This window comes from Notolepis coatsorum, assembly GCF_963971535.1.
Source record: "Notolepis coatsorum genome assembly, chromosome: 16".
NCBI classification, from domain to species: domain Eukaryota; kingdom Metazoa; phylum Chordata; class Actinopteri; order Aulopiformes; family Paralepididae; genus Notolepis; species Notolepis coatsorum.
This window is the reverse complement of record NC_140180.1, coordinates 90,296,828-90,319,444: the sequence shown is the minus strand read 5'-3', so window position 1 is coordinate 90,319,444 and position 22,617 is coordinate 90,296,828. Positions and strand designations below refer to the sequence as shown.

The following is a 22,617-nucleotide window of genomic DNA, read 5'->3' as shown; positions in this document are numbered from 1 at the left end:
GGTTAGTTGCCTTAGTAGTGAGTACACGGTACACATAAACACCATGATGTTTCTCACACAACAACCAGATCAATACATCACGACCTGCACGGAGAAGCTACTGCCAGTGACAAAAACAGCTCACACACAACCCGCAACGTATCTCAAATGCATTGCAACAACACACGTTTTGGGAAAAAACACCGTCATTCACAATACATTTAGCAAGGTAAAACCAGAAGACGTGTTATGAGGGTCTGGCCAACCCCGTACCTGCCCGGAACGCAGATCAGCGAAGTGCAGTCACAAGCGTCCCGTGTTGTTCGATCCGGGCAGCGTCGCCGCTCCACCAGTCGCTACAGTCCTCTTTGTTGACGCAATCCCCGTCTAGGCTCGGGCAGGGTTGACGAACATCCCCTGTCAAGGATGACGTCGTGGTCAAAAGTGTAAAACATGTTAAAAATCAAAGCACGTTCAACAGAATAGCATCAAGCTAACGGCTGCTCCAGCCGTTCGGGTGCTATCGCTTCCGCTCGCGAGACGCCGATCTACGACGCACGCGATCAGGAGCGAGCTCCCGGCGGCGCGCGAGAAGCCAAGCCACCCCGCGCCAGGCCACCGACCGGCTAACCGTAAGCTATGAACATGTAAACAATGACATAACACTCACCCAGACAGGCCGCCGTTCTGAACCCTCCTCACTTTTTAAGAGAAAAGGGAAAACAAGACGTCAACACCGCTTCACAACGGTGACAATAACACGTCCGGCGGAATCAGCACAGTACCAACTGGCCTGTATAGCTGACTTTGAACATGAATCTGCCGCTATCGCACATTACATGCACATATCCCCTCGTGAAGGAATACTCTCATTTGGATATGAAAGATGGGGTCTTAACACGGTGACAGAGAGAATCCACTCGTCCAGAACACACAGGGATCACCAGTGTCAATGGTCGCGGCCCACTAGTTAAAACTATAATGGTCGCCAGACCAAGGCCTTCTGTCGCCTAGACGGCTAAACAAAGGACCCTAGCCTGGGGCCGGTTTCCATAAACTTCGTCTAGTAGCCCCCATAGCACTAACAGACAAGTGGAGCCCGCCAGCAAACACTACTCACCCAACCTGGAACGCACCGCTCCTCACAACAGCGGCATGTCCGACAGTTCAGCTGTGGCCTGACAGGTTTCACCCCAACAAACACAGCAAGGAACTGCAGTTGAGAAGCATGCAGCGGCGTGCTCCCAATACGAAAACCGGTGGAGGGTTTGTAGAATGATCATCATCTTCTAGACACTCCAGTACGAAGACAATATCGCCGTATTTTCTCGAAAATAGTGAGAGAGAAAATAAAGATATGATGTCAACGTATCCTTGTTTCCCAAGCTGTTCCTAATCCAATTTCTTCCATCATGGTGTCAAGTGTGGGGATCTACCGAGGCACCTCTTCCTTGTGGTGAAAGCGAGAAGGAGGAGAGCAGGTGACCACACACCTGCTTATGAAGGTAAGCTGATGAGGGGTGTGGTCAGACTAATACTGGTATTAGAGGTACATTTGTGGTTTATTCAGTACGCGTGCACGTACGCGAGATAGTGCAGAAGGCGATGCCAAGCTAAGCCACTAGCGATACAGAACTATAGGTTACTACTGCTTAGCAAATTAATTCTTACTGTTTTCTATCGCATTCCACCAACATTATTAGTTTCTATCCTCTGGTTCTGGTTTTTCTTGCAGATGAACCAGCCAATGTTATGTTACTAGTCCAAGGGCATGGCCTCACATTACACTGTGCTTTACGAGAATAAGAAACTATAACCCTCATTACACTGCTTTATTTCATTTCAACCTTTATTTAAAATCGTAAGCATCTGAGGTTTCCCTCATTTACAGAAACGACGATTGTACAGTACATAATAAAAACAATATTCACAGACATTTAATCACCAGAGTAAAAAACGTTTCAAAATCATTTAAAAAGATCAACTAAAACAGTTACAGGTAGTCACACAATGGTCTGAAATCATACGTTTAAACATTCCAAGGGAAGGGAGAACCTCCAATTTCAGCGTGAGTTGAAGGACATTCCATGAAGGAAAAGGCTGACTTCCCTAGCTCAGAACAAATTTGAGGAACCCTAAGAACCATCCAGTCATTCGATCAAGTTGAATAGGTTCCAATATTCCAATCTAACAGTGAGGAGATATAAACAGGTTGTTTACCAATAAGGGCTTTAAAAATAAATAAATACCAGTGTTTGTTGCGCCTTTCTGCAAGAGAAGGCCAACCCACCCTATCATACAGGACACAATGGTGAGTATCATATCTGTCACCAGTTATAAATCTGAGAGCTGAGTGATATGCAGAATCCAGAGGTTTAAGAGTTGATGCGACAGCATGCCTATACATTACATCACCATAGTCCAAAACTGATAAGAAGACTGATTCCACAATTCTTTTTCTACTAAATAGAGGAAAATTGGATCCGTTTCTGTACAGGAAACCAATTTTCTGTCGCAGTTTAGAGGCAAGATTGTCCACATGGAACTTAAATGTTAATTTCTCATCAAGCCACAGGCCAAGATATTTATACTCGGTGACTCTCTCTATACAAGAGCCACTGACAGTAGATATCCTCACATCATCAAAGTTAATATTCCTTGCTCTTGAAAACAACATAAACTTTGTCTTACTAGCATTAAGAACCAATTTAAGACTAGTAATGGCATCCTGTAGAGCATAAAAGGAAAGTTGCAATTTCTCAAAGGCCAACTGTACAGAGTCTGCAATACAGTACACAATTGTGTCATCAGCATACAAATGGGCATGACATCCATACAAAGAAGAAACAATATCATTAATATAAATTGTAAAAAGGACAGGAGCCAAAAGAAACCAAAACAGTCATTACTATGGTATATGGGAATAAGAAACTAAAACCCTCATTATACTGGTATATGGGAATAAGAAACTAAAACCCTCATTACACTGGTATATGGCAATAAGAAACTAAAACCCTCATTACACTGGTATATGGGAATAAGAAACTAAAACCCTCATTACACTGGTATATGGGAATAAGAAACTAAAACCCTCATTACACTGGTATATGGGAATAAGAAACTAAAACCCTCATTACACTGGTATATGGGAATAAGAAACTAAAACCCTCATTACACTGGTATATGGGAATAAGAAACTAAAACCCTCATTACACTGTGCTATATGGGAATAAGAAACTAAAACCCTCATTACACTGTGCTATATGGGAATAAGAAACTAAAACCCTCATTACACTGTGCTATATGGGAATAAGAAAACAGTGACATTATTGATCAGGGATGTGACCAGGACAAAACTAAAAGCAAAAGACAATGGAGGGTAAAGTAGACAAAAAGGCTACATTAGAAATGAATGAGACTAATGTGAGAGTTGTGTCCAAAAACCCTGAAAAAACTGAACAGAACATCCGAGACTACCCCAGTCTGGCCCTGCAATGGAAACCAGGCTAATTAGTCATTTCAGTCAAATTTTTATTGTGCAAAATAGGAAAACAATGCAATGAACATCTTGCAGGTGTGTAGAATTGTCAGGTTCCAACAGCAAATACAGTCCACATATCAGTGAGCAGCTCCAGCGTCTTCACCAGCTTGCTCCTGGAAAAGAAAGACAGAGTACAAAAGTAACAACAATTTATGTGTTAATTAATTGATTGAGACCCAGGAAGGAGGTGTAACAATGGTCGTCATTCACCAACGGACTTACGAGAAAAGTTAGGTGCAAATTTCATTGTTTCTCCACTTACGAGCTTTGCGGGCCGATTTTGGCATTCATGAACGTTCCTTCTCTGGGATTTGCTCGTAGCTAAGAGCAGGATTTACGAGGCCGGAAAAAAAAATAAGCACCACACAAACACTGCAAATTACAGTGAATAAATAAATAAGAACTAAGCTCAATTGTGCGGATATAGCTGTAGTGGAATAGAATGGTCACATCTACATTCTGCTCTCAGCACACCCCATTCCTTTCATGTAGGCTATATATTGAATAATATATTATAAATCTAGTTTATTAGCAACGACCCACTAACATACCCACGTTGTATTGTACTTGTGCTGTATAATGACGATACATTTTAACCTAATCAAATAAAATTTTGATAAGTCGCAAATCGCTTCCGCGCTACCTGTTGAATACGGGGGTCCGCACAACCCAGATGCTATGTTTAGCCTCTCCCTTCCGGAGCTGGTGGGGCGTTTCTGTATGCAAATTCACTTTAAGAATAAGTGACGTTCATTCAGTTGCGTTCATTTTGGCAACTTATGACCACCTCCCCACGCGTTCAGGAATCCGGGGAGGACTATCATAAGTTTCCTCTTACGAACTTCTTACGATCGTCACCTACTTGACCTATTGCGTGCTTCCAGTCTCGGGTTACAAGACCAAACATCAGATGAGCGTCATTTGACAAGCCATTTGGACAAGTAACCACGTCCGGTTTGGCCGGGTCCTGAACGGACCAGTCACCTCTGATGGTGAAAATAATTGACCGCCTTTGTAGCCAATGAAATTCTGGAGCCAAGAGTATCCCTCACGAGGGGCGATTGCAATGAGAAAGACAAAGAAGAAGCCGAACAAGTTTCTTTGTTTTGACTAGCGGGTCGGAATCAATGGCAGCGGACGATTTTGGATAATCATGCCGAATTATTGCCGGTACATACATTACAAAAACCTTTGTAAAACACAAATTTCACATGGGATTGTTATCAACTTTGGACCTGTACTAGATAAGACTTCAGGCTATGGAACCATTATGTTTTCCAGCTCCTACCTCTCAGCTGGAACAAAAGAACAGGGCCTTCATTTATCAACGTTGCGTAGAAAGTGTTCCATTTCTGTTCCTACGCACGGAATTTAGAATGTGTGTACACACAGAAATATCGGGATTTATTACATGGCGTTTTAACATTCGTGAAAATGCTTGATAGCGCTCGGTTGCCCATAGCAGCGGTCAGTTATTTTTCGATAACTGACCGCTGTCAGGGGCAACCGAGCAATAATGACCGCTGTTCGCAGCCGGAGCAATCAAGCATTTAGATCGCAGTCATGAAAGCTGCTCAGCATATGCACAGCTGCACTCATCAGTGCAAGCTGCCGGCGATGACAGCGCGGAGCCACAGAACAGAACAACTGCGTCTGCATTTGATCTCGTCTCGTCGATGGTGTAAAATGAATTAGGTATATTGTTAGTAAGTTAGCCATGTAATAAGCGGGATAATGTATAGCTATACTCGGTCTGTCGCAAAATAATTGACCTTCACTGCGTTTAGAACACCTCAGCGAGGCGTCTTGGTATTCTAAACTCCGTGTAGGTCAATTATATTGCGACATTGCTGCGTTTACATGGACAGTTTATTCCCCTTTTCATTCGGAATTAATGTTAAATCCTATTTAAAGTTATCATGTAAACATCTGAAAATACTTAATTCCGAATGAAAATGGCCATTCCGAAATAAAATCCATTCCGATGTAAGTGGCCGGTTTATTCCGTTTATCATTCCGAATTAAAGCTTTTTCTGTCCATGTAAACGCTTTTTCGGAATTAGTTTCCCCCCGGTCTTTCTGCGCATGATCGCGCATAGGCTACAGTACACATAGATGATCGCGAACAGGGGCACATATTGTTCCATAGCATACGCCTTCAGTTGATCATGACAAATCCTCTCTTACCTTGACGATTAAAAAGCCTCCATAATTTAGTAAATAAAGCTGTAGCCAGCCAGCTAGTATTGATGCTATACAAAATGCTATCCACAAAATAGCTACATAGCTAACCAACTAAATACAATGGTATCCTGAGGTAACGTTAGATACAACGTTTGCTAGTCGAAATGACTGGACACACACAGGGACAAGTTAAACATCAATCAATTAATTTATTCCAACAGGTAGTTTGAGCTGCATGTGAGCCGCGGTCTTTCTCTCCTCTCCTTTGGAAACTAATGATGATACGTAACGTTAGCTAGAAAAAGCACAGAACCGGCCGGCAAAAGTCAAGCTGCTAGCAACAGACACTATAATACTTCCGTCGGGGGATTTCAAAATAAAAGAGCGACGTCTAAAAGCACCGTAAATAGGTTTATTTTGTACATTATCTAACGTTAACACGAACCTAAACTAACTTTAGATTAGTTTAGGTTCGTGTAACGTTAGATATTGTAAAGAATAAACGTATTTACGGTGCTTTTAGACGTCGCTTTTATTTTGAAACCCCCCGCCCGGAAGTAAAAATTATGCTTATTTGTCTGCTTGTTATCAATGGGTTGCTACATACGGGGTACAATGTTACATAGGCTGTGCGTCGATGTTGCAGAAGCATAAAGGCCTGCAACACCTTTGCTTTGTCGATGTTGTTGTGCAGTTGCTTTGAAGTTGCTGTAGCATTTAGAGGCCTTTAACGTTAGCAGAATAGACACACCGAGAGTCTGGTTAATGTTGTTTGGTACGCTAGCACAGTAGCTGAGAATACCGGTCGCAGCTGGTTTGTTTACTTCTGGTAAACGTAATGACGTTAACATCCTGACCTCGTAGCTATACATTATCCCTTAGTTATCAACCGTGCGTACACGGGTCCTATGCACACTCCGTATTGATAAATACCATTTGTTCTTACCGTCAATGTTCGTGCATGATTATCCATATATGGTAATGAAACACCCCCCATGGGATGTGCAATAATGGACTAACCCGAGCGAACTCTGAGAAACTCCATGAGCGAGATTGTTCACAGAGGCGCTGTCGAACCAAGAAGACACAACCCGTGTTATGGGATAAATAAAAGGCTGGCGGACTTGTACACGGTGATGTCAGATATCAACGACTCCCTAAGACCATTGCTGCAATTCTGCCTGGACAGCTCAAAATACTAATAAAGACCGTTAACCACTGTTTGGCGTTGGTGTGTCATTATAACCATGCTGGAATATGAATGCCTTTATTAGTTTTGTTCGATTGGCTACCGGGTATAATATGATTTGTAGAGGCATACAATCTATTTTGTTGTCGGTATTAGGTAGCCTATATGAATTACATATGATAGCAGCCATAGCCTACATTATGCAACAGTAACTTGCGCATATATAATAAGCACATGGCACAGCCCTGCGAAGCCTGCACAGTAAACTTTGATCGTTAATCTAGCTGTTGTATCTTTACGCTTATGAAAACATTAAATAATATCTATAGGTTATAGGCCGTCGTTTTGCATTAATAGCCTATATTCTCAAATGGCATTTAATGGCTATCCGCTGTGGGCTATCTATCTCCTCGCTGACAGACCAGTATACCTTATATCATATCATATTCCTATATGTCTCTCAAGAATCGTGGGGCTCTGGGGAATAAAGGTTGGGAAGACCCTGCTATTATAGCCTATCATTTATAATGTTATAGGCCATTTCATTTACAGTTTACTCTATCAGCCTACCCAGCATGTAATACGTTATTTGTTAGAACTCAACTCGGTTTTATTTTGCGCATAGATTGCAGAAATACGGGAACGTTTTGATTTATATTTAAAAGGCTTTGACATTGTAAAACGAAATAAGTGGAATTTCGAAGTTATGTAAGCAGAATACAAGTCATATCACCCACACGATATATGCTACCTGTATATCCAGAGCATGTATGCTTTTCATTCATTTAAGACACATTTAAGGGTTTTGTAATACACAAACTCAACAAATAACTAGGGATGCACGATAATTATCGGGCCGATATCAGCAATTATGACGTCATCCCGATAAACCCGCTAACGTTATTAACACTTTGACTGCCACTCACGAGATATCTCAGGTTTTTAATAGTGACGTGGAATGCCACTCACGAGATTTCTCGGATTTTTTTTTTTTTTCTGCGATCTGAAAAATTATTGCATCACCCGAGCCTACCCGAGTATAGCCGAGCGGCGCCGGCGATCACTGTGGAAAAAAGCGCCCCCTGTCGTCTCCCAGATGACATAAGTGATTTTGGAATGGACTCAATGAAAATGAATGGGGAAAAAAATCCGGTACTCGACATTTTCCAGTTCACTGATCCAGCCGGGGTTACCACAGTTCATTCTGGAACCTCAGATCCCCGCTGATCATGGAGTTCTACAGTATCGCGTTGGATCCATAAACGTATCGATTTTTTCGAATGGTGATCAGGAATTGGAATATACCAGTTGGATACCATCTGATGTCAGGTAAGGACTCTATGTTATCAGTGTTAGGATAATCAGAGTAAGTTTGATGAAGATATAGGCTGTTTTGTGAAATGTCTTCTTTCGGTTTCACTGTAAAAGTCCAAGAGGAAATCAACGAGGCGATTATCCGTGCGCGGCCGTAATGTGCTTGCGTGCACGTATAATATTGATCATCTAGCGTTTATTTGAAAACGATTCATAAAAAGGCCGACGAATATCAACGTTGTGGAATATTCCACTAAAAAACGATTTTCATAGAATGCTCCAGAATGAGCTGTTTTTTATCTGAAAACGGGTGCTTTTCTAAATGCTCTGAAACGGAAACGACGCGATAAAAAAACAATCTGCCTTGACAGCACTGACTGGAAAATAGTCTTTGATAATGCGATGGGCAGATTAGACACATAGCCATAATTTAAAACATAGATTAGGCGATATTAACGTTAACATTGGCGCCGATGGTGGCATTCAGGGGGTAAAAAGGAAAACCCGGCGTGGCAGTGAAAGTGTTAATAGCTCCGATAATAGAATATGTTTTTTGGTTAAAAAAAATGCGGTGTGGGTGAATTGGGATGAAGGGCGTTTGTTTTTACTGTAGGCTCCTCCCGTTTTGCCAGTACTGGGACAGTGTGGTTTAGGAAGAGGGCGTTTTACACAAATCCAGCGCTCCCTTTCTTGGCTGTGACGTAGCCACGTAAGTTTCTGAAGCAGCGCGGATGTAAACAAACAAGATGGCGTCGGTAGTGTGGGAATAGTTTCAGAGGAAAAAAGTTTGCTTGCTATTTGTAACAAATGCAATGCAGAAGTTCCACGAGGAGGGAAAAGGGCAACAACTTATAATACATCCAACCTAACAAGTCACCTGCAACATCACTACGATGGTGTGTTAAAAGCCTACGACGACGCGCGAGCAGCTAAAGCGTATTGCTCCGTAGCAGAGCCATTGAGCTCCGTAGTAGCCAGGTTAATTTGCACCACCAAGCACTGCTTAAAAGCTAGCGGCTTGAGCCCTTGGGTCATTTCTGTCAAACTTCTTTAATTTAGCAAACGCCTCGTCAATAGGTACAAGCGCCGCGGATTCCTTTGTAGCTGGCTTTGGATTCACAGCAGCTTTAGCTGCTCGCGCTGTCGTAGGTTGCAGGTGACTTGTTAGGTTGGATGTATTATAAGTAGAGCTGGGCCGTTAACAGCGTTAACGTGCTGCGTTAACACTATACTAGTATCGCGCGATAATATAATTAACGCATTCATCTAAACATTTTTTTTTTTTTTAACCTTTATTTACCCAGGGTAGGTTCGCTGAGCACAGATGCTCTTTTTCAGGAACGCCCTGCTTCACATTCACACAGTTCCATTCACACCTGGGAGCTGCCCAGTACAACCACAGTTGACACCATTGGCCACTGAGCAGTTGATTCAAGCCATGTCACATAGTTCAAGTTTGAAATTATTCTTTCTGTTTTGCTCCTGAGAGTGTGCTAGATACTGTACTGTACTGGTAATATTATTTATTTGTGTTAACTTCTGAATAAAACAACTTATTAAACACAAGTACATCTTATTGAACATTATTTTGATATTTCATTACCAATTATCATAGCAAAACAGCTTTTTCAAACAGTCTGTAATGCATTTTGGAAACGGGAGATGGGCTCATGGTGTAATGGGCCACCTGGCCTGAGAAACATAAGGAGGAAAGAAAAAGTAAGGACTTACTTCTGGTCATTATTTGGGTAGAACACACATATTTTGAATGCCTTCGGCAGGTTTTTTTCTTTTCTTTTTTTAGCCATTTTAATCTAGATTAATCTAGATTAAATCCAGGATTGCAGATAGATTAATCTAGATTAAAAAAATTAATCTATGCCCACCTCTAATTATAAGTTATTGACGGATTGTGAATTTTCATTTGGAAAAATAAATATGGTCACTATCAGTCAAAACTGTTGTCTTGGCTTTGTTTTGTTCATAGTAGTACTAGTAACGCTCATGTCATGATAAATCTGGTTAGGTCAAAACTACAGGAATATACATTTAAAAAAAAATTGCATAATACAATAAATATCGGTTATCGGCTTGAGGAGCATAAAGTTATCGGTATCGGGGTCAAAAAATCAATATCGTGCACCCCTACAAATAACCTCTGTTCTCGTTGCAATGCGTTTTTAATTCTTTCTTATACAGTAGGAAGGGGGAAGAACACTATATTGTGCGTGTTCATATGACTTGTATTCCGCTTACAGCTTCGAAATTCCACTTATTTCGTTTAACAATGGCAAAGCCTTTTAAATATAATCAAAATGTTCCCGTATTTCTCGTTCCAATTTTAGTATATGTCTAGCCGGAGCTTCGACGTTCCCGTATTTCTGCAATCAATGCGCAAAATAACGAGTTGAGTTACGCAGAGCGCAGTCAGTACACCCTGTATATTCCGATAACGCTATATATAAACCATGCTGCATTCATTCAGAAAGAAAGACCTATTATTCCAAATGCTATTTATAGGGTTTTGACCATAATTACACTACTGTCGCTATTTTACAATTAACTATAATGAATTATGGGGGTTGTTGTGAAGGGCCAGATTAAACCGAATATATATATTTATTTATATATATATATTTAATTGTATTTGTATATTCTCTAATATTCCCTGATATCCCTTGTATATTCCTTGTACAATATGCATTGAATATCCATTCTAGCCTACTGAACATCCCATAATAGTCTCCATTCTACTATTGGTCGAGACCTTGGTGCCAGGCTGCCATACCCCCCAGACCCAGTTCAAACGTACCGCTCAACATGTACGAACAAGTCCTAGTTCCGCGTAGGAATCTGGCTACCGCACCACTAACGGTACTATTTGTTCATAGTGCGTATATATACTGCGCTACTAAAGTAGGACTTCCTTTTCAGTCCAGTTCCTTACCCTCCAATAGAGTGACAGACGTAAAGCCTCCCCGCGACGCCACGTGTGGGAGTAAGGCCAAGTTCGGCCTACCATCGGTATTGAGACATCGTGTATATTAATATTTGAATAGTCATATTTGGCACTATATCGTCGAGTTGGACGTAGTCTATTAAGCTGATAATAGTCTGTTAATATATAGTGCTTCGTGCGGTGAGAATACTACCGTAGTCAGTACCCCATCGTTTCGGGCAGAGAACTGGCTGCTTATCCAGGATGGTCGACCCCATGTGAGACTGCATCCGAGGAGCCCCAGAGCCGACGAGCGAGTGGACCTGCATACCGGATTATTCTACCGACGACAGCCCGCCTTCCCAGGCACGGATTATGCTTTGTATACAGTGATTATTCCATGGATAAAGACCCCCGACACTGCCGTGTGTTGGAACCCCCCCCCCCTGGAGAGGACGCAAGGTGAGGAGACGCTCTGCAAGACGAGGTCGCTTCACGTCTCTCCCCCGTGGACCGGAGAGAGCCGGCTCACAGAGAGTCCACCTGCTTTCATCTGTGGTCCAAGGATCGCTGGCGCACCGAGCTGCACAACTGTGGGTTCACCCAGGATACCCTTGGCCGGACGAGGGCAGCCAGACTCTACCCCCCCCCCCCTCCTACTCCTGTTGTCTTACAAGCGACCGGATTACCCCCCTTAGTGTATCCAGTCTTATAATCATTAAAGTATCATTGCTGTTATTCCTTAACTATTCCAGGTCGTATATTTACCGCCTGCGCCACCAGAGATTGGACATTCTCTATTGATATACCAACGAATACTCTTTGCCATAAAAGTGCATACTATTTCAATTCATAAATGTAATTAAGTGATTAAGTGCTTGCTCTACACACCATTGCTGTGTAGTAATAAACGCATACTTCGACTTCGTACATTTGTGTTGGATCCGTTTCATCTACGTGAGAGTGTTTATCATAATATATTTATGCCGAGTACTGGGTGGCCGAATATAAAGTACAAAGGTAGTGGTAGTAAGTATCATATCTAGTAATACAGTCAGGGAATTGTACCCCTCAGTTACAGGGGTCATACAGAACACGTCAGTCAAACTAATGAACGAAAGCTTATTTCCGCTTATAACCCATTTTTGCTCGATGCTTAACACTTTGAATGCCACCCACGAGTTTTCTCGTGTTATTACCCCCCGGGTTGAATGCCCACTAGGGATGGGTACCGAATTCGGTACTTTTGCGGTACCGAACCGAAACACGTCGGTACTACCGAGTATCGAATCAAGTGAGATACTGAAAAAAAAAAAAAACGTCAACGTTCACACGCACAATATATGCTTACCTAGGATTTGACTTGATTCAACAACAAAGCAGTCGGAGCAATGGCAAGCCGAAAACTGTCGAAATTGTAGTTATTTGAAGTTTGGATTTTTTTTTTTTAAGCGATCTGAAATCATATTGCATTAAGCGAGCCTACCGTTGGAGATCCAGTCACCCCAGGCGCTCAGATGTGAAAAAAGCGCCCCCTATAGTCTCCCAGATGGTAAATCACCCTTTTGGATTGGACTCAATGAAAGTGAATGGGAGAAAGGATTTCTGACTCCACATTTTACATCTCACTCACGCAGCCGGCATCGACCGGCATCACTCCTGAGCCTGAAGAGCAGCGGGGATTATGTGTTCTACTGTATACACGGTTGATCAATACAATGATCGATTTTTTCAAATGGTGATCAGGAATTGGAATAATCCATTTGGATACCATCTGATCTCAGGTAAGGAATCTATGTTATCAGTCTTAGGATAATCAGACTCGTTTTCACAGATATATAAGCGTTTCCCCTATATGTGATATGGCTGTTTTGACTGTAAAAGCCATCAGGAAATAAGAGCAGCGATTATCACACCTCCCACCTCTTGCAGAGACAAGTCGCATTTCTTTCCTCTCTCCCTAGGCCTTCAAGGCCGTTCCTACCGCCGCCTCTACTGCTCCATGGAGCCCGACGCTGGTATGCCCTGCTTCGTGCCGGTGGCCGGACTATACTCAAATCAACTCTAAATGGATCTAATCAGTGGATTGCATATTTTCTCCAAGAAGCAGAATAAGGCTAACCCTCTCTGCCTATTGGGACATCATAATCGGGCTACCAACTTGAAGACGTGGTCATTTTTGGATTATCGAAGCTTCTGGACTGCAATAAGAAGATTTTGGATCTGTTTACCGCGCACAGGATCTACCAAAATGAACTGATAAGACACTTGGACACTTGGACTAATAATGCATTCAGTCATTTGGACGGAGTTGTTAAAACTCACTCCACTCAAATCAATAGAGTTATATTTCACTCTATTCAAATCAAATTTAAAGTGACGTGGCTGGGATAAATTGTGAAAGTCAGCCAAAACAAATTCCTGGACCAAGGTCGAACCAGAGAGCTGTGGAGTCGAAGGCCCTCTGGGAGATAAGAGTGGCGAGCGGCTTCCCCCATCCCCAATCCCTACCTCCCCCACCCAGGACTTGGCTTGTGCACTCCCCCCCCACCTTCCCCCCCCCTCCAGTCCCCCCCCCCCCCCCCCTTCCTCTGCATTGGCGCTGCACTGTCGGCTGCCTCGTGTGAGGGATCCCTCCCCCCCCCCCCCTACAGCCCTGTAACAACCCCAACCCACTCCCCCCTCCTTCCGTACATGGCGCTGCCTATGACGGCTGCCAGTCTGTTTGCGGTGGTGAATATGCATATGTTTGTCTCAAGGCTCTGTACCATTATTACTATCTAAAATGTAATAATTGTGGAATATTACTGTAATGAGCTGTATGTGTATGATCCAAGCGTCCTATGATCCTCATAGGAGCATAACAGAAAAAAGCATTCCATGTGAAGGTAGTCTGTATCTTTGCATGTCAACTAATAAAGAAACTTGAACTTGAAACTATCAGTGCGCGACACGAGCGTGCGTGCGCACACATATACTATCGATTATTTAGCGTTTATTTGAAAACGATTCATAAATAGGCAGACAAATGACAACGTTCTAGAATATTACAGTAAAAGGCGATTATCATAGAATGTGTTGTTTTTTCCACGAAAGCGATAAAAAAACAATCTGCTTTGACAATGTTGACTGGAAAATGAGTCTTTGATAAGCGACGGGCAGATTAGACACATAGCCATAATGTAAAACATAGATTAGGCGATATTAACGTTAACATTGGAGTGGATTTGGGCATTCAAGGGGGTAAAAAGGAAAACACGGACTGGCTCTCAAAGTGTTAAAGGTACAATCTGTAATGCCGTCAAACGGCAACCTTTAGGCAAAAGAGCCCCACTTGGTATTGCGCTTTGTTTACTCTTGTTTTGGTCTGATGTGCACATTGGGATTTTAGTAACTTCTTATACTGTGAATTTCACCACTGATCCACCAGAACACCTTCTCACCTTAAACTTTTCACAGTGTGATCTGCTTCTACAGTGCATGGTGGCTTCTTCCTCTGTGACATAGATGACCTCACACAGGTTACAGAGAAAGCGGATGACAGGTTGGATAAACGTAGTCCCTGTAACAAAAAAAACAACAAGTCACTTAAGTATGTATGTATATAACGCAAACATTATATTGATACTTAAAAGTACATTCCACCAATGCATACATACATATTCTTACAGAGTAAATTCTTAGTTTCTCGATGCTCAAGGTGGCTGCATATTTGTTTTCCATTGTTGCAAAAAATACCCTGCGTTCTGTATGTGAATAAACTATTGCGGGCATACTTCTGGCAGTGTTGTAGTACTCGAGTCAAAGTCCTGGACTGATTTTCAGGACTCTTGACTCGACTTGGACTCGAGCACTGATGACTCAGACTTGGACCTGGACTCAAACATTGACTGCATTCGGACTCGGAAGGTGCAGACTTAGAGCTAGATCCACAAAGAATGGATTGCACTGTGGTAATTGCACCCTTACTTACAATTCATTATGAATTGAAAATGGGGGACCCTGATGTAAACAAGACAAAAGTTTTTCTCTGGTCTGCATCCCCTTAACAATTGTGTGTATTGAGCCGCAGATGATTGATTGAATGGACATTTTTGTATTTAATTTTTTTATTATTTTTTAAACAAACATATAAACAAACATGACAACACACGATAAGATATACAAGCATTAATTGTCAGGGCACATCCAATGAGATCACATTTTAGTTAGTTGTCTTATATAAGATATACCCCTAATACCTGTTATCTAAAAAAAAACCTACACACATATGCTCAGCTCGAACCCCCCCCTCCCGGACCCCACCTTGAGAAGTACCTCCACTATCCCTCGCACCTAAAGACACTACCATTATAAGCTAGCTTTTATTCTCTCCACCACTTCTAACCACATTGACATTTTGGATTCGTTGAGACCCAGAATTCTTGCTGTAGATATTTCATGGTAAATTACATCGAGATATGTAAGAAACCAAACTTTACGGCAAATTTTTTCCGGTTGAAACCAGCGTGATGCGATCAGCTTTTTGGCTACTGTGATACCCGATAAAACCAATCTCTTTAGCTGTGGATTCACTGCAAACTCAAAAACATCATTCAATAGTAATACCGAGGGGTGTACAGGTATATTCCAAGATACGAGTTTTGATATTTGTTGGGTCACATCTTTCCAGAATGCCTTAACTGGTGAGCAGTCCCAATACATGTGCATAAATGTCCCTTCGTCCCCATTTGTACATTTGTTTAAGCCCCATTCGGCACAGTCTTATAGGAGTCAAGTATGTCCTGTGAATATAGTTAAGATTGATTTGTTGATGATCCGGGTTCCTTGATGTAAGTCGGACATTCGCCCAGGCTCCTTGCCAATCAAAGTCATTTTCCAGGTCTGGTATATCCCTCCTCCAGACAGAGTCAAGTTGGAGGGTTTCATACGAGGACGTTAGTAATTGATGATAAAATTCTGAAACAAAACCTCTCGATGTCTCTCTTGCGTAGAAGAATTTGTGGTATCTGTGGTGTTCAATTGGTCTGTCTAATGGAACACCGTGAGACTTCAAACATAGCTCTAACTGTTTGTGAAAAAGCCATGTGGACTTGGTGAGATAAACATTTTTGCGTATTTCTTTATCACTACATGTTAAAAACATCCCCTAATGAGTGTATGCCTTGCTCTTCCCATATAGGGAATCTTATAGGTCGTTTTCCAATTAAGAGTGCATTGTTATTGAATAAGGGAGTATGATTGTGCCATTTTTGTGGGTTAGGATTTTTTTTTTGTGATTCACGCCATATCCGGATCGCATGAGTAATTATGGGGCCAAATTTTCGTTCACAGTGCTTGATTGGTAGTTTAGTGTATGCTATGTCCTTCAGTCTATGTGGGGCTACTATGTTTTCTTCTATATTTCTCCAGGATGCTAATGCTTGGGAGTCAAACCATGTTGTCAATGGACTTAATGTGTACGCCTTAAAATATAGGAAAAAATCTGGAAATGCCATGCCACCATCTGCTTTATTTCTCTGTGCGGTGGATCTTTTTATACGTGGTGGTTTGGGTTTGTTATTCCAAATAAATTTGTATGTGGAGGAGTGTAATCTTTTCCAGTAACCCTCTGGAGGGGGTAACGGTAGCATTGAACTGAATAAGTTGATTTTAGGTAGTACATCCATCTTAACTATTGATATCCGTGCTTGTACTGTGTTTTTAAGTTTTGCCCATCTATCAAGGTCGTCTTTGATTTTGTTTTGGATTTTTGTGTAGTTGTGCTTCACCGTTTGTCTTATGGTAGGGAATATTTCCACTCCCAAGCATCTGAAATGTTTTACCATCGGTATCTGTCCTGGGAGGGTTGTATATTTTTTTGCAGGGGTGTTAAGTGGAAGGAAAGCCGACTTCGGCCAATTTATCTTAAATCCCGATAAATCACCAAAGTCCTCAATCAACTTGAGCAGATGAGGCAATGTGGTGTTGGGGTTTTGCATGAACAATATTACATTGTCCGCATATAAACACATTTTTTGTTGTGTGCCCTTGATTACGATTGGTTCTATGGATTGGGATTGTCTTATATATTGTGCTAAAGGCTCTAATGATAGATTGAACAGTCCGGGACTAAGAGGACAACCCTGTCTGGCAGAGCGTGATACCGGAAATATTTGGGAGATGATTGTGCCTGTTGTAATCATTTTTGAATGGACATTTTATTAACAGATTGCAGAATGGGTACAATACAGTACGGCTCAATACACACAACACGTCATTTATGTTTAATGTATACTTTTTTAATTTGTATGTTAGCTCTTTGACTGCCAGAGTGGAGTGGACTGAATTTCGTTTTCTTGGTGTGATTATGGATGATAAATTAACATGGAAATCTCACATAGCAGACGTTAAAAAAAAGATGTCCAAGAGTATTTTTGTTATGAATAAAGTAAAGGATGTGTTAGAGTATGAGGCAATGAGAACACTCTATTGTTCACTCATCTCACCTTATCTCAGTTATTGTGTTGAAGTATGGGGGAATACTTATGGGACCAATATAAAACCATTATATATACTACAGAGGGCTGTAAGAATCACACATAAAGTGAATTATCGAGAACACACAAACACATTATTTATTAAATCTAGAATAATTAAACTTGAAGACATGGTTAAGTTTCAAACAATGTTAATTATGTTTAGGGCAAGAAATAATACACTGCCAGAAAAACTACAAAATATATTTCATTTAGAAAGTGAGTTTAGAGGGCTGCTACGTGGCGTAGTGGGCAAGGCGCTCGCCACGAAACGCTGGGCTCGTCAGTTCGAGCCCAGCGCTCCACATTTGCTTTCAGTTTAGCTGGTCGTCCGTACTAATACACATTGGCCGTATTAGGGGGTGGGAAACTGATGGGTGGGGATCGGGCGTTGTGGACAGCGACTCCTACAGGTCGGTTGGTGCGCCTGCGCAGTAGAATCAGGAAGTGTCGGGGGCAGCGTGAGCCTCCCACGCGTTACTCCTCGCCACTGAGAGATCGAGCTGCGCAGGTGAAAAGATGCGACTGCTGTTACCTCAAGTACCGGAGGGGACTTGTGCCATGTATGACTTAATCCACATTGCAGCCGGCTTGTGGGAGGCAAGAAACAGCATCCGTGACAGGGGAGGGTTGAATTGGATGATACGAAATTGGGATGGGAGAAAATATAGAAAATGGGAGAAAAAGTGGATAAAAAAAAAAAAAAAAAAAAAGTGAGTTTAGTAGGAGAAAATACAATTTTAAACATCAGTTTGCACGTACCACACTTAAACAGATGTGTCCTTCAGTTATTGGTGTAAAGTTGTGGAATTCTCTCTTATAACACAATCCCACCCGACCACAGATAAATCAGTGTTTGGAATCCAACGGTTGAGGACCAACCACGGACATGTCCGTGGCAAGGTTGTTTTATTCCATTGTAATAACCTACTCGATGTCACCGAGCTGCACTGCAGATCTACCCTCCTCTTCGAATTCTGAAAAGTGCATTACCGGCCAGATCCTCTTAGGGGCGCTGTCTCGATAATGCAGTGTGCCCTGTGGCAGAACGGTGCACTTTTGTTTTTGACTTTCAATGTAGTTTCCAGTTAGCTGGATTTTGGATGTGCAGCCTGTAGCTTGGAATATGTTTTGGGACGCGGATTTCAGTGTGCAGTAAAGGAATATATCATCAGCCAATGGACATATCGATCTACCAGATGGCGATCGATAACTGGGAAATGCTTTGGGGGATCAGACCGGCCCACGGTAAGATCTTTTTTCACGTAAATTACATGTTGATCAGGGCTTGTTATGATAGCCATCCACCCGATCAACGAATGTGGCTACTGAGGCTAACACGGTTATTGGTAATCAATAATCAGAAACGACGTCCCCCGCCCTTTCATGCATTCATGGTGGACCATCATACCGATCATATGCAGTTTGAGTTTTAACTGTAGCTTCTGTATATCCGAAATGCCATTGGATTTAACGTTAGTAGCTTAGCGGCCTGTATCTCGCCTTCCAGGAAATATCCCAGCCGAAATCCCTTATAACACTTATATTCAAGATGCTATAAAATGAGAACGTATTGATGAAAAAATTATTTCTTTAAGCCATTTTGAAGGGACGGTTTATGGTGTCAATTGACAATGAGAATGGACAGATAGCAATACTATATGTATAAAGTATAGATTTAGCTCTACAAACAGCCCCACGGACTATGCAAGTCTGTTTAGAAATGCTGGCCGTTCAGAGTGATTTTAGACGTATCCAAGTGGCTGCGAAAGTGTTAAGGGATGTAATAGTGTTTGTCAATTCAAAAAGATTTATTAAAAAAAAATGTTTAGTAGATTGTTTGTTTCTTGTATATGGTATAAATTATTATTTTGTGTAAATTAGGTTGTACGCCGACCATCAAGTAAATACTTGTTTAGTTTAGGAATAAGGGGCAGGTAACTATAAGATTTATTCTTCTTCCTGCTCCTTTTGTCCATGGTATGATATTTATGATTGTGTATGAAGAACTCTGATTATATTGATTCCATGTGGCAAATAAAACTCTGACTCAACATCGATGACTTGGACTAATGGGGACTCGACTCAGGCTCTTCTTTAGCGACTCAGACTCGAACACTGGGGACTTAAGACTCAACCTTGAGATTTAGTGACTCGACTACAACACTGACTTCTGCTCTGTACAGGATCCAGAACATGATTCATTAACCTCTTAAGCCCTAGCCCTATTTTATGAAAATCTGCCTAAAATACATACCTAAGTAAATGGAAGATTGCACCACTTCTACAAGCATGTTATTGGTATCTAGGGACATCTATGGATCTCAGGGGATGTATTCCCAGTGTCAGAAATAGTGTCTGTTACTAGGCTTGAGTCAATTGTAATGAACCAAAGGAGAATATACTAGGGATGTCCCGATCCGATCACGTGATCGGAATCGGCGTCGATCACGTGCTTTTCAGAGGCTCGGGGATCGGGAAAACATAATAATAAAAATCGGCAGTCAAAAAAAGAAAAATGTTATTCAACAAACATGACCATGTCCACGTCTTAAACTCATACGGAGGCCTTAGTTTTGGTTTTAAATTACATATAATATATCATCATTAATGTATTTATTGTCACACAGAGCAGAAGAATTGTCCACAACAAACACATTCCCCTTTAATTTTCACCGTTGCAACAAACACCCCTTTAATTTAGACGCTACACGCTACACGCGCGGCTCGACCACATCACAACAACAGTACAACACGTTGCTCCCGAAACACGGTTAATATCCACTGACTTGAGCAGCTAGACTTAATGTCAGAGGTTTGGAACTAAGCATTTTAAAATAGAAAGTCAAGCCAGTTGCAATGTTTGCAAGGACAGGATGGAGGCGAAGTTTTCAGACTAACTTTTCAACTGGAGGATAACGTTACGTGACTGAGGATTATCGCGTTTCAGACCAGAATGGACCATTACGTAAGTCGAACACTGAATGTATACTAATGTGCAAACATATATTGAAACTTTTAATATTTCTCATATGAAGCAGAAGCACATTTCTCAGGGTGAATGTAATAACAAACGCCTCCGCGCTCGCACCCCCGGACTATAGGCAACAGATGGGCTTGTCTCGCTCTGCCAGTTTCTGACAAAAATGCGTCAAAATTGATTACTAATGTGAAAGATCGGATCGGAAACGATCGGATCGATAGATATTTAAAATCACATGCTCGGGATCGGATCGGAAGCAAAAAAAGGCGATCGGGACATCCCTAGAATATACATTTCCTTAAACATTTATTTTTGTATCTTTGACGGTGAATAACACCATGCTAAAATTGACGAGACATGAAAATGCTCATTTAGCACCTTCTTGAGATCACGTGTACAGAAAATCTAAGCAAATGAATAAAGGGAAGATTATTAAACAGAAGTTTTGTAGATACAGTACTGAATTGTGCCATCCGGACACATGCAATTTGAAATATGATTATAGAATATAGAATAGGCTACTTATGGGCGGCTAGGTGGTGTAGTGGGCAAGGCGCTCGCCACCAATGCAGGAGACGCTGGGTTCGAGCCCAGGTCTCCACATTGCTATCAGCTTGACTGGTCGTTCATACTAACACAATTGGCAGTGTTAGGGGTGGGAAAGCTGATGGGTGGGTCCTGGTCGTTGTAAACAGCGACTCCTACAGTTCGGTCGGGGCGCCTGCTCATCGAGGATAGGATCTAAGGGGGGTAGTGTGATCCTTCCACACGTTACACCCTCTCAGTGAAAGTCCGCGCTGCCAGGTGAAAAGAAGCGGTTGATTGGCTACATGTGTGTCGGAGGAAGCACGTGATAGCCTCCACTCTCCCAGACCGACTGTGGGGGGTAGGTGCGCAGCGACCAGGAAGGGGATTGGGAATTGGCATAACGACTAACATTGGGATGGGAGAAAAACGGAGGAAAAAGGAGGGGGGAAAAAGAATAATAAAAAAAAAATAATAATAATAATAGGCTACTTATTATAGCCAAGTTGCACATCTATGGATCGGGCAAAATCTCCTCTTTCTAATGACAGAGTTCAAGCTGGATTTAGTATCACCAGGCGTGAAGCAAAAACCGTGAATGAAATCTACTGTGAGTACAGTTACTTTTTAATTATGTAGATTGCTCCGCCAGTTTTCATCAGATTGCAACAGCGTTTTTTGCTAGATGTTCACAGAAAGGTAGAGAAACTAACTGCGTTCTAATTTATGCCAATAACGTTCAGGTTTGTGGGAGATAATCCCGAAAAATAAGATAAATAAAAAAAGTAAATCCACAAATCATATGATGGCTTGAGCTGGGTAGTGTCGTTTTTCGAAATCCCAAAGCCCATCGAAAGCTCTGGGTCTCTCCTCATAATGACTACAAACAAAATGGCAGCGCGCATTTCCTAACGTCGATATTCGCCTGTTTCCGAATAGATTTCCAAAACTCATATTTCACTAATAACATTTTAACCTATTGGTAAACAAACGTATTGGTGAAAATATACACTTTGACTGCTGTTTTGACAGGGTTAGGGTCTTTACTGTTGGCTACATTTGGAAAGAAAACACAACAATAATTCATACAGTCTGTAGATATGGATTTATGGCGTGATGTAATTTTGGGTCCGGTACTGGACCCATCGGGCTCAAGAGGTTAATAAATACATACTGTCGCTTTAAGATATGTGATGTGATTATGATGTATAATATTCCAGGAAGTAATGAATACATCTCAGAGAAATTATGAAAATTAAAAATATCAAGGCCTTAGTGAGTGATTGACAGGTCCTAGAAATATACACTATGCAAATCACTTGACACAGTGAACATCGATCGGTGCAAATAACTCGAAAAAACAACATGATTTGGACGTATATACTATTATACAACCTGGAAATGGATCGGGCATTTCTCCATCCCATAATAGAAAAAATTCTGTTC

General features: G+C 41.7%; 1 protein-coding gene across 3 annotated transcripts in view; it reads right to left on the bottom strand.

The window, feature by feature from the left end:
- Nucleotides 1-1,819: 1,819 nt before the first annotated feature.
- The window catches only part of LOC311242637 (uncharacterized protein), a 115,375-nt gene continuing 94,577 nt past the window's right edge, over nucleotides 1,820-22,617 (bottom strand). For all 3 annotated transcript variants that reach the window (XM_084331633.1, XM_084331634.1, XM_084331635.1), the window contains exons 15-16: nucleotides 14,589-14,707; nucleotides 1,820-3,633 (exon numbers count right to left, since the gene is read on the bottom strand). In XM_084331633.1, the coding sequence (XP_084187759.1) occupies nucleotides 3,598-3,633; nucleotides 14,589-14,707 (155 nt within the window). In that variant the 3' untranslated portion in view covers nucleotides 1,820-3,597. The remainder of the gene's footprint in view (nucleotides 3,634-14,588; nucleotides 14,708-22,617) is intronic.